We start from the raw sequence: 12,387 nt of genomic DNA on the forward strand, positions 1-12,387 counted from the left end.
CAAACTATCCTATTAAAGCATCTCCCTGTGTGTCAGACAAAGCCATTTAATGAAGATGCCAACGTGGGAGCAATCGTCTTTGTTACTTGCCCATTAAATAACAAAACGTCGCAGCAGACTGTAAAGCCCTCTGACTGATGAATGAATGAATGTCGTTATGTGGAGGTTAAATAACTGTGTTCCCCTGGAAATGAATGCGCTGAGATCATGCAGTGTACACACTGCATATGGCAACCAATATGACAGGATTGATCCATTGATAAGTGATTTGGTTTGATGAATACATCATTTAAAATTGAGTTGAGCTGATGTTCTTTAATAATAAACGGCATGTTTGAAATCTCAGCAAACACTTTTATTTCGCACAATCCACTCAACGCAGCTACATGAGGAACATGAACTATTGATCTGAGGTCTGAACAACAACACACGTGTTTTGGTATCAGATTTTCTTTCCACAGACTTATCTGAATCGCAGTCAGTGAGAGTTCTGTCTCAGGCAGCTTCTTTGTTTCTTTTTAGTTGTTAATTTGTGAATATTGTGTCATTTCCCATATTTTAAAATCATGAATCGTGAAATTCAGACACACTCTGGTGCACAAGCACTTCACACGATCAAAGCGGAAACCCCAAACTCAACAGAGAAAATCTCATCCCTGTTCGCAGTCCCACAGCTTGTCATATTTGAAGTCCCAGTGCTGGGTATCACGGCCTCCCAGGCTGCCGCTTGAACACAGACAGGCTGACAGAGTGGCTAAGTCTTCATGGACGCTCTGATCTCAGCTGCCCTCTGAGCAGCCATGGACTTTCTCCGCTGGATGGCTGAAGCTGTGGCCTCTGTGATGCCGTGGTAGCTGTCCGTCTCCTGGGAGTCCTCGCTGTTCTGCGACTTGGTGCTGTCCTGCGAGTCCGGCTTCTGCCTGAGCGCCCGGCTCTGCTCCTCCTTCAGCTCAACATAGGAACGGGAGAAGGTGTGAAAGATGGATGTGACAGGGAAGGCCATGAGGAGGATACCACTCAGGATGCTGCTAAGCGCCACCACCTGGCCAGGGATGCTTCTGGGCACCATGTCCCCATAGCCAACCGTGGTCATGGAGATGACCGCCCACCAGTAGCTACCAGGGATGCTAGTGAATTCCTGCTTGGCGCCCATTTCGCTCTCTGCTAGGAACACGAGTGGTGAGAAAAGAGCCATGGCCACGCACAGGAACAGCAGCAGCAGGCCAAACTCACGAGTGCACCGCCTCACCGTTAGACCAAGGGTCTGCAAGCCTAAGGAGTGGCGGGCCAACCTCATGACGTAAAAGATTCGTAGCGCTCGGAGAACTCTGAGAACTAACCCCACCTTCTCCAGATAGTTGTTCCCTGAGCCTGCAGGTTTCCCGCCCACCGACAAAGAGTCCACGATGAGGGTGATGTAGTAAGGAAGTATGGCCACCACGTCGATGACATTTAATGGCGTACGCAGAAACATACACTTGCTCTGAGTTTGAATGAAGCGCAGCAGGAACTCCAGGGAGAACCAGGCGACGCACACTGTCTCCAGAACAAAGATGTTATAGCATCTCTGGGAGCACTCGCCCTGCAGGAAAAACAAAACACAAAGACAGATGTTACAACCTCCAGCAAAAGCGAAACAAGTCCAGAAGTATTTTCGATGGAGATGAGGTTAGGAAGCAGCATGCAGTCAGTAATTAAGAAGGTATTTTAAGGCTTGGTATTTCTTCTGTAGGTTTTGTTATTGACAGATGAGGTTGCCTGTTTAGCTCTGACAACAAAACCGTGTCTGTTCTCTCGCAGAACAAAGAACAGACAAGAAGGTGCTGAAAGATTCATGAAGTGTATAAGCACACCCTTTATCTGATTTAGTGAACCTCACTGACTCATGCATCAAACCTCAGTGAACAAAAGGCTTTAAGAGCTGTACAATGTGCAGATGATGGTAAAATTCCCTGCCACATGAGGGTATGCTGGATTTTTAAGATGAAACATTTCTTTTCATATTAATCTTTTTTTTTTCTTCCCAAGCCTGATGAAATGGGGTTCATGAATATTTAAAAATATAATTATAAGAGATTATTTTATTAAGTCAAAGTTACCCCTGGAGCAAACTGAAAACATAAAGTGTGTGAGTATACTTTTCATTTTTCTCCCACTACTCAGTGTTATTAATGGCCACAAACATTCTTTGCTTTGTTCCATTTTCATCGTTTATGTGCAGCTTCATTTGAATATGAGGAGATACTAAACAGAGACAAAATACAAGAAACATATGGCAACTTTTGCGGCCCATTAGAGCCGCCATCTACAAGCGCTGTGGTGTTGGCTTCTTGTCTGAGTGTGCACAGGGATGAATATGTAAGCCTTTGCATTTTCCCTTAGCATTTGCTCAGTCAGCCTCATGCATTTTTAAGAGTATAAACTCTGTTTTGCAAATAGCAGGGTTTTTGCCCTTGAGACATCAAACTCACTAAGCCCATTAAGGACCATGTAAATGAGTGATAGGCAAAGCTGGAGTTGCAGTTTTTCATCCAGCAGCAACAGCAGCAGCGGGAGCGATAACCTGCTAAAGTGAAAGTGAGGGCACAAATTAAATGAGACTAAACAGTAATCATGTTGAATATTAGGAATTGTAAAAGTATTTAACATGATAATAAGGGGTAAATTCAACTTTGCTGAACAGTTTACTGTAGCAACACCAGCCTCATGGAAGGCTCCAGTGCAACGTGGAAAGCATGGAGGTTTGAAAGTATCCTTCTCAAAGCATGTTCGTATCATCAGTGAACGTAAACATCTAATCTCAGAACTGTTGTTAGACACTGAGTCTGACTCGGGCTTTGTTTAAAAAAAAATACAATCATTGTAGCGCTTTTGTTTGACATCAGCGTACGTCTGAAAGTCTCTTCTAGTAACTCAGTCAGTCAGCGCTACTGTCTAGCTCATCATCAGACTTGCAATCCATATCTTGTAACCATCCATATTTTATTAGACACGTGAAGCCCATAAAGTGGAAATCTGACTGTACATCACTCAGCTAGCAAGAAAACTGCAGCACACCACCCTGCAGGCAGCAGCAGCCTTCTAACAAGTGGCTTTGCAGCCAACTGTTACCTTCCTCTTTAGCTGTGAAGTAACAGATTTCAAGGAGCAAGGGGGGCCAGGGGGGCACCAGCAGTTTAACTGAATGTTTAAGTTTATTTATGAGATGCTTAAAACTGGATTAAAAATTCTCTAAACATTTATAGTCTATTGTCATGTTTGCTAGTTATGACTCAGGCAGTGGATTTCTGAAACAACAACCTGTTCTCATTCCCACGATTCATATACAGGACTCACACTGTAATACAGCGGGTTCACCTTAAGTGTCATTTTTCAACGTGTAATTTATTGCGAAAAACCCGACCAACGGCTTAAAACCAAAGCAGCCACTGACAGAAAGGGTATAAGTGAAAAAAAGAAAAAGAATGTGTGAGAAAAAATCTGCTGCACGCAAAGTCACAAAACTCAAAGTGCTGCTTTCTGGTTGGCTTTGGTGTCATTGAGTTTTTCTTCTTCCTCATGTTGGAAATAAATGCTAGAGGGGTATCCCTGCACGCTGGAGAATGATGCTAAGGATCTAACACTTCAGATAAAATATGGTGGGAAAGAGTTTGTGAAAAAGAATGTGACAAGTTGAAAATGAAAATGTGTTCAACACAAAGTACAAATCCATCTATGGTTTATGTTGATGTGGACAGGAGGAGCTTAGAAATGAGCCACTAATGAATTCCTAACCCTTATTGAGCTCTATCAGTATTTCCAGTCTTGGATTGACAGACCAGCATTGCCATCTGTTCCCTAACCCCTCCTAGACATGCTAATCAACCTGGATGAAAGTGCCTAGGGTACCAGGATTATAAACATCTATAGTGCAGTGGCAGTGAGCAGGTAGGTTAATATAATTAAGGGGAATTAAATTATGGTAAAATAAATAGTACTTCACACTGTACAAAAACTCTGATTTGTCTTTTTTTTTGTGGCGAAATTGGTTACGTGGAAGATTTGTAGTGTGTCTGGAAGACCAATACATTCTTCGGGTGAAAATCCCAAGGTGAAAACTATAACACTGTGCCATGTCATTTTTGTGGTCTGGTTACATATGGATACAAAATTAGAAAAAGTCAGAGATTTTCAGGAAGAGAACGAGAGAGTAAACGGCATTTCACACATCTCAAAAGTGAAAATGGGTCACATCAATCCACAACATGAGAGGACGGTTCACAGTGAATAAAAAGTTTCAGCTTCGCGCTCTAACTTTGAAAGGTGAAATAACATAATAACTACAAGATTAAAAGATATGAATGAACACAATAACTAAGATTAAGAGAATGCCATCAGCTTCATTTTGAGAGAATTATCAGCCAATTTGGACCACTTTGTTCTCCCATTGTCAGTACGATTTGGACAGACTGCAGAAACTAAAATACTGCGCTAAATATAATAGCACTCTCTTTGTGTCTGCGGTACAGTCGTGAAAAAATAAGTACACCCTCATTTACATTTTTCCTTTTACATATTTGGAAAAAGCAATCATTTGATCCCCTTTGATGTAGCACCTACAGCTATGTGAGTGGTGCAAGTAAAGTTATGTTTTTCAATATCAAATAAAAATACAAGCTGTGACTGCGTGTACCTAAAACTCACGCTGTCATGAATCCATCCTTCAGTCCTCACGCTCCGGTGGCAAACCATCACATGGCACTTTTGAAGCTTTATGTGTTACTGCACCATTCAAATTTCAGCTAAAATCCACCCTCTAACCACATGCTGTCATTTCACATCCAAAGTATTGAGTCTGAAGCCAAAACAAATAAGTGTGCTACTATCTAAATCCTTAAGGAACACGTTCATTTTCACATGGCAACCACTATGTTTCACACTTCCTTTGTTTTTCTGCTCTTCCGTGTCCACGGGGGGAATCTGTCTGTTTGTGACACATTTGCAATCGATAAAGCCATCCCTTCATTTGAATCTGACCAGTGGATGTGTATTGTTCTCTCTGTCACAAGCTTTCTGGCTGAGTGCATTTTCCACTCCCTTCTGCCCCTTCTCCATTCTGAAAAGCCTCTGATGTACACAGATGTACCGTTGAGGATCAAATTAAAAGCACACAATTATTCATCTCAGCAGTCAGGGGACTCTGACCCTGTCACAGCTGAAGACAAGCATGCAAACCAAACACTGCAGGAAGTGATGGCTAACCTTTGATCTGCACAGATAAGTTGGAGTGGGCCCCATACAACAAACAGGTACACTCCAAGTACTGAGCTGCTAATGTCTTTGGCACACCGAAGCTTTTAATGGATCTATTTACAATTCTCGTTTGGTCACCTCATTGGGCTTTAGCACATGTGGTGATTGTCTGTGTGTGCTGCCACTCAGATACAGTTTCAACAGTCAGGTCTCTTTTTCCAGACACCAAATTAATATGCCTGTTCAAAAAGCAAATCAGGCAAGTCGGCACATTCAAGAGAATGCTTATTATATAGATTAATTCTATGTCTTTTTAATGGTGAAAACAAACAAACAAACACATTTGTCCAAAATGGTTGTGGTGACAGCAGGCTAAACAAGTCATCTCAACAACACCTGACAGGTGAGATAATTTCTCCAGCATGTTCGGACCCTCCTCCAAATATCTCTAACCATTTGGACCTATTTGGAAGGTGTCAAGAGTCATGCTGATCAGATGTCTAAACAAGCTCAGTCAGCTCCTTCCAACTTGAAGGAGCAGCAGCTATTGAGGTTTCTCACATGATGTCTTGCACACACTGCTTGAGATATGTTTCCAGGTTGTGCTGCACTTTTTCAAGTTTTGCTACAGCTTAGAGAGTAGCCGGCCAGTGTTTGTAGACAAGTCTGTGACTTCTATGCAAACTATGGACAACCTCCTGGTAAGAAGGCCAGCAGTGGCATTATACCAAAATAGCCCTGCATAATTAATTGAATTTTAATCTTTATCACAATTTTGGCTTCCCACAATTAAATGAGCATGATCAAGCACTATTTAAAAGGCAAAGCAAATCAAGTGCTCCCTAAATCAGCACCTGACCACGTGTTTGCATGAGCCAATCACAGCTGTTTCCCGCACTGTGCAGCTTGAAGTTTCCTGGACTAGTCTGGACAAGTGACAATACATTAAATATACAACAAAATTCAAATGTTTGGCACAGCAGAAGGTGAAAAGCTTGTCCCTTAAAATGGAACTTCATCTGTTGTTTGGAAATACTTTGGATTTAGTGCAACTAATGACGAAATCATATGCAAGGAGTGCTGTGTGGCTGTACCACAAAGCAACTTCACTAACTTATTAAACTGCCTGAAAACACACCACAAACTACAGCATAATTAATGCATGAAAGCCACGACAAGCAGCGCAATGGTTGCTTACATGAATCGTCCAACATCAACTCAGACATTCGTGCTGTGAGCCTGTACAGCATGCCAGTGCATCCATCCAGCTCACAAAGACGCACTGAAATCGCCAACCAATCACACTGCTGTCACCCTCTGCAGGGTGTGATCACAGTGTTCCAGGAATGGGTTTATGTAACCAAAAACCTTACCTCTTTTAAACTTTGGCCAATCTCCCATTCAAAATTATCTTTTCATGCACCTCAGGACTGTTTTCACCATGGCTGCTATTTTTAAATTTCTCTGTTATGTGCTTGTACTTGCTCCTCTGAGATGTGTATTAGATCTGCTCCAGTGTGTCAAATCACTAAACCTTCAGCTTGATTTTCTTTTTCAGAAAGTGGACAGATTTGCAGGGAGGAAAGTGAGGAGGCTAATCCAGACAGTGAGCAGGGGTAGTGATGTGATCAAAAAGAATGTTTTCAATGCGCTCAGTGCTGGCACACAAAGGGATGCACTAAAGTTCAGACCACTTCCACTGAAAGTTCTCCCACAGACACCTGAGGCTTTTACTTTAGAACTGCCCAGGAAAATGCTGAAAATTGTTTGGCCACATGCAATTCTCATCACTGGTGATTATCCTTCATTAGGAATTTGCATCAGTTTGAAACCGAAGTTGCTTGCTCTCTGAGCAAGTTGGAAATCCGTTGTGAAATCACGGTGCAAATGGTCAGAGCGAAACTTCCAGGAAGTGATGCACACAATGACCTAAGACGTGCAAGGGAGAGTTCACCAAATGTTAAAATCTATGCTTCTCAAGTAATGCCAGGAGTCCAATGGGATGAGGGATTCCCAGTGCTTCTGTTTGCTGTTTGTGAGACTATTCAGGAATCGCTAGGTACAGTATGTGCAGGCCTTCCCTGCTGTTCCACTGCTGTGCCGTCCTGCTGCTATGGTTGCATTGCCACTGGTGAGAGGGATGAGGTGAGTGAAAGGCAAGGTTCATACCTAGTGCTCGCCTGGGAAACTCAGAAACAAGCTAAGATACGGGAGGAAAGAGGCTGCATCATCACCAATTCCAATAACATAAAAGCATATGGAGACAAAGTTGCATCTGCCTTATCTTATTTGTTTCTTAAATGTTCTGCACAACAACACAAAACTCATCCACGTGTAGGTCTGTGCCTCTCACACTATGCTAAAATGTCAGTATACTAATCGAAACTAGGTCACAGGTTTATTGCCCATAGAGCATCTCACAAATATGTACACAATAACTTTTACACAAATTGCGCACACCACCGTGGAGGAGCTGGTGCGTGTGGAAAACACTCAGCATAGAGTATGCTGACAGTTTTCTAGTGCTGCTTCTTCTTTGCCTCATTCCTGTTGGTCTTTTGCTGCACTCCATGGCCAGTGAGTGGATTGAATTGTTGAGAAATGCTGTAGCGTGGGTGCCCCCCCCCACTCCACCCACCCCTACCCCAAGGGTAGCAATAACACCATTTCACACAGCCATACAAGTGAGATGTGCTCTATCAGAAATGTCTTTGAACTGTAAGTTTTGGTTCTATAATAAAAGAAAAGAAAGCTTCAAGGATGAGAACAAACTGCTCTGGGAACAGTGCACAGCTGTTTTCCTTCACTTAGCAATAGAAAGAGTTCGAGGCCGTATTTGTTGGTTGGAAGTAATGAGTCTAATTCAGGCACAGCAATAATGTGGTTTTAAGCATCTTCACACAAAAATTTTGGAAACTCACTGCATAGATGAAGCTGCACAGAGGGGATCTGTGTTTGTTTACTGGTTTTAAGGTTAGATATATTCGGCAATCTAATGCTACAGTTACACTAGGGAAAACAGTGTTTGGAGGCTGCCAAAATTATTGAGACCATGTGCAATGAAATTGCAATCTTGTTGCCTTTGAAATGGTTGCTTCTAAGACAGGGGCCAGGTCTGCGACCACAGATTAGTTCAGATTGATTGCATCTTGTTGGCAATCAACCTTTGCCAATCTGTCTCAGAGTGATTGCAGTCAGTCCAAGTCAGAGTCGATTGCTTGGAGACAGCTTGCCTCTCACCAGGCAACCTGTGCAATCACCTTGCAGTCAAATATAGTCACCCAGAGGTTGATGATCTTCTGCTCAATCTCCAGATGACCACTTGCTTACCACAACTATTCACAATCATTCATCAAATACAAAAAATTAAAGGCAAATAAAGCAGCAAACATAAGCCCAACTAAATGACTCAATTAACCCTACTACCTTAAAAATTTGACAGACAACAGAAGCTATGAATTCTTGATTAGTTATTTTTCCAATTTAATGATTGCTCCATATACACAAAGATAATCAACAGCCTGAGACATGTAAAGAAAACAAATTCAATTTCAAATATATGCCTCAGTTTTTCCACAGTCAGTCTGTCTACTGTTATGTGCATTATAAGTTACACATCACAGTGGAACAGCACAAAACCTCAACATGTAGAGTTATTCTAACAATAGTCTATTTTACATCTTTGTGATTCAAATAACTACCTACTTTGCATATATTTCCACTCCTGTGTAGTAACGCTGGCATTAGCACAAAAGGAATAGCAATTTCCAGTGAATGACTTCACTGCAGTTTTCACGTTTTGCAAAGCCATCCCGTGGGCCAAATGAGACAGTATGGTGGGCCAGTTCTGGGCCCCCTGGTTATGTGTTTGATAAACTGCTCTAGTGCACTTCAGTGGTATATTTGCTGCCATCGCTTGATTTAGTTGAGGTAAGTTTAAGTACTGTTCATGTCGCTAACAGCTAGCACCTGTCTTGGCCTCAAGCTCCTGAATTTCACTCACATTCCACGGTCTGGTGACCACACTGCTGCCAGTCTTTTCCTGGACGTTTTTCGCTTACAGTCACACATTTGCACCAAACTTAAAGAATCGCTGAAACTGAGGAGACTGTGAAAGGCATCAGTGGAAGTGCTTTTTTGCAGTGGTGATCCTCTGAGTAACAAGGATAATGTCATTAAATTTCATCCACCATTTTTAGGTTATGTCTCCATCATGTGACCACTGACATTTGTTTGTCTGTTGGGAACACAAAAACTACTAAACTCAATTTCATCAAACTCAGTCAAGTGGTTATGCATGGGGCAGATCATGAGCCCATTTAATTTTAGTATTGTCCAACACACATATGCATGGGGCTGTAGGTGTGTTAAAACTAATTAACAGGTCATTGGCCGTGGTGGACGATGGGCTGTCCAGGTGTCCTTGTAGTTTTACTTTGGAAGCTGGTATAGCCTAAAACCCAGCAATTATATTCACTGTTGAATGGTTACCACCAATGGTGACATTTCCACAGTTTCCATGTAACACTATTAAAGTATGCAAAGGGGGGTGGGGGTGCACATATTGTGTAATTTATGAACTGGGCACAGTTTAGGTGAATTGGGAGTGAATGGATTCACATGTCTATTTTTAACTCTGTGGACAAACAACAGCCTGTCCCCACCCATGTTGTATTTAATAACCATTAGAACCATTAGTGCTTATTTACAGTAACCTGTTTCTTTTCACCAGTAACTCCATTCTTCATGCCCGTCACCTTCAACACGAAACACTGCCAGTCAAGTTTGTTTGTTTTTTCCTTTTCCTTTTTTATCGACATCAGGATTTTCCTCCCACAACCTTAAAAGAACTTTCATATAGCGTAAAAATCAGTGACACTGAAAGCTGGTTTGGAGATTATTGCAAGTAATCAGAATGCCTGAGAAAGCAGATACAGAAAGAGAGAGAGAGAGAGAGAAGTATTTTACACAAATGGTTACAAATAGACCAATATTTCTATGTGCTAAGGGCTTAGTGGACTTCTGTGTGTGTCATAATTTATCATAATAACCAAATACTAATACCTTATCAATCACATCACTGCCTCATCCTTATAAACCAGGCAGTTAAGGCTTATGGTTTGGCTAATTTCCCCAGGTCTTCTGTGTTTATGTACAATTACTGTGTTGAATCTTAATTAGCAGGCAAATTATTCAGCTTCAAACCTAGATTCAGTAAAGTGATGACTATGCCTGGAACTTTAAAAAAAATATATAATATTCATAGTCTCTGCCTGAAAAATCTCTAAATCATCATCGCCACTGAGATTGATCACATTTATCAAATCATATGAATTTTATTTATTTTTCAATACTGTGAAAACACTGCTGTAACTCACACACACGCCACACTGACCCAAGCAGTTTTAAACCTTGTCAATTCATATTTATTACACTCAGCTGTTTGGGGAGGGAAGGAGATGAGTTTTGTGTTTGCTGTGCAAAAGTATTTTAATCATTTTGATTAGTAGCTTGTGCAATCTGAAAGCTACATAAAATTACACGTGCACACTTTTCCCTTTGAAACAGCCATGAATAGATAGTTACACACGAGTGTTACCTTTACCTACTGCTAACAGCACTCTGTGTGCGTTTGCACTTCTGGACAAATGACTGTGTTGTTCCACCTGTACATCCACTTTAACCTGTAACAATAAGAAGGCTGTGTCTTTACACTGTTATTTATATCTTGTTCTCTGCTGCTGTGACAAGCCAAATTCCCCACGGGGGCCATTATAGTTTCATCTACTCCTAATCCTACCTCAAGTAGCAAGGATATTGATGGCTGTTGCCTAACAAGTGTATGCCCTCACTCCATCTCCCTTCTATGTTAAAACATACCACTATGACTGATGTATAGAAAATGATGAAAACAAAGACATCTCAGTGAAAGAAGTAAAGGTGGCCTGCATTTAATCCCTGGTTTGGGTTCTTTATATCTACAAGTAGGTACAGAGGATTTTCACTTTATTGTGTCTGAGCCACTAGTTTGTTCCAAATAGCTTTACTTGCAGGCCATTACAGGCCATGTTTATTTGCATTAACACTCATAAACAAGGGTAATGCACTTCACTAGGGCTGAAAATGATTGCCTTGAAAAAACATTATTGTATGAGCGATATTGCACTCAGCAGTACATTTGGACAAGAGTTGAAAGCTTGGTCTGCCGGGACTGAAAATCCTTTCCATGTTTTATTAGGTTTTTCATTAAGTTTTGGAACAATTGTACCCTGATATCCCCTGAGAATTATCACTGAATAAGTCAATAGTCCTCATCTTTTCCACACAGCAGAGTGCTTCCTTTGTGTTTACACTGGAAAAATAGACTTTTTTTTTTACCTATTGGGCTTCAATAGACAGGCAGACAGACAGGAATACTTGGGCTAAAAATGCCTCTGTGGTAGCAAGAGGAGCATTTCGTGCTAATACTTAAAGGCTATAGTGTTACTTCTTCATGTGTTGAAAGGTTGCTCAGCTGGGCGCGCTTGCAGCTCCACAGGGAGAAGAAATGAGAGCCAGCACAGCTGGAGCTTTTCTGTTACATTTAGCAACCAAAAGGTAGGGTAAATGTATTGCTTAACCTCTTTTTCGTTCAGTTGTTGTTGGTCCTCAATTAATCCTGAATCCATCTAACAGTGACCAGCTGGGTAAATATATAGGGCGGGTGGCTTTAATTTCCATAGCTGTCATTCTGATGTTTGGAGCACAGGAATGTCCCAAACCTTTAAAATGAGTCTTTCTGAAAGACAAACAACTGGTGCTGAAAAAATACAGTCAGGGTAAAAAGAAAGTACACCCTTTATCAAGTTTAAGGTTTTACATATCAAGACATGATACAAAAAATTGTTTTTATCAGATTTTAAAATGAGGTAATTAACCTCAGATGAAGAGCAACATGGCATTTTATTGTCATCATATACTGAACAAAAACTGAGCCTAAATTCAGAAGCGGTGTGCAGTACGCCCCATGGTTGAGTAGCTTGTAGCACCACCTTTAGCAGCAATAACGTGATAATAGTTGACTGTGGAATATTTAGTAGTGAGGAAATTTCACAACTGGTCTTGTTGCACAGGTAGCAGCCTATCACGGTACAACACTGGAATTCACTGAGCTCC

General features: G+C 41.4%; 1 protein-coding gene across 1 annotated transcript in view; it reads right to left on the bottom strand.

Moving 5' to 3' along the window:
• Window positions 1-364: 364 nt before the first annotated feature.
• kcng2 (potassium voltage-gated channel, subfamily G, member 2) overlaps window positions 365-12,387 on the bottom strand; it is a 32,165-nt gene continuing 20,142 nt past the window's right edge. Inside the window, exon 3 of the mRNA XM_030741327.1 lies at window positions 365-1,582. Within this exon, the coding sequence (XP_030597187.1) occupies window positions 755-1,582 (828 nt within the window). The 3' untranslated portion in view covers window positions 365-754. The remainder of the gene's footprint in view (window positions 1,583-12,387) is intronic.

This window comes from Archocentrus centrarchus, chromosome 11, assembly GCF_007364275.1.
Source record: "Archocentrus centrarchus isolate MPI-CPG fArcCen1 chromosome 11, fArcCen1, whole genome shotgun sequence".
Classification (NCBI taxonomy): Eukaryota; Metazoa; Chordata; class Actinopteri; order Cichliformes; family Cichlidae; genus Archocentrus; species Archocentrus centrarchus.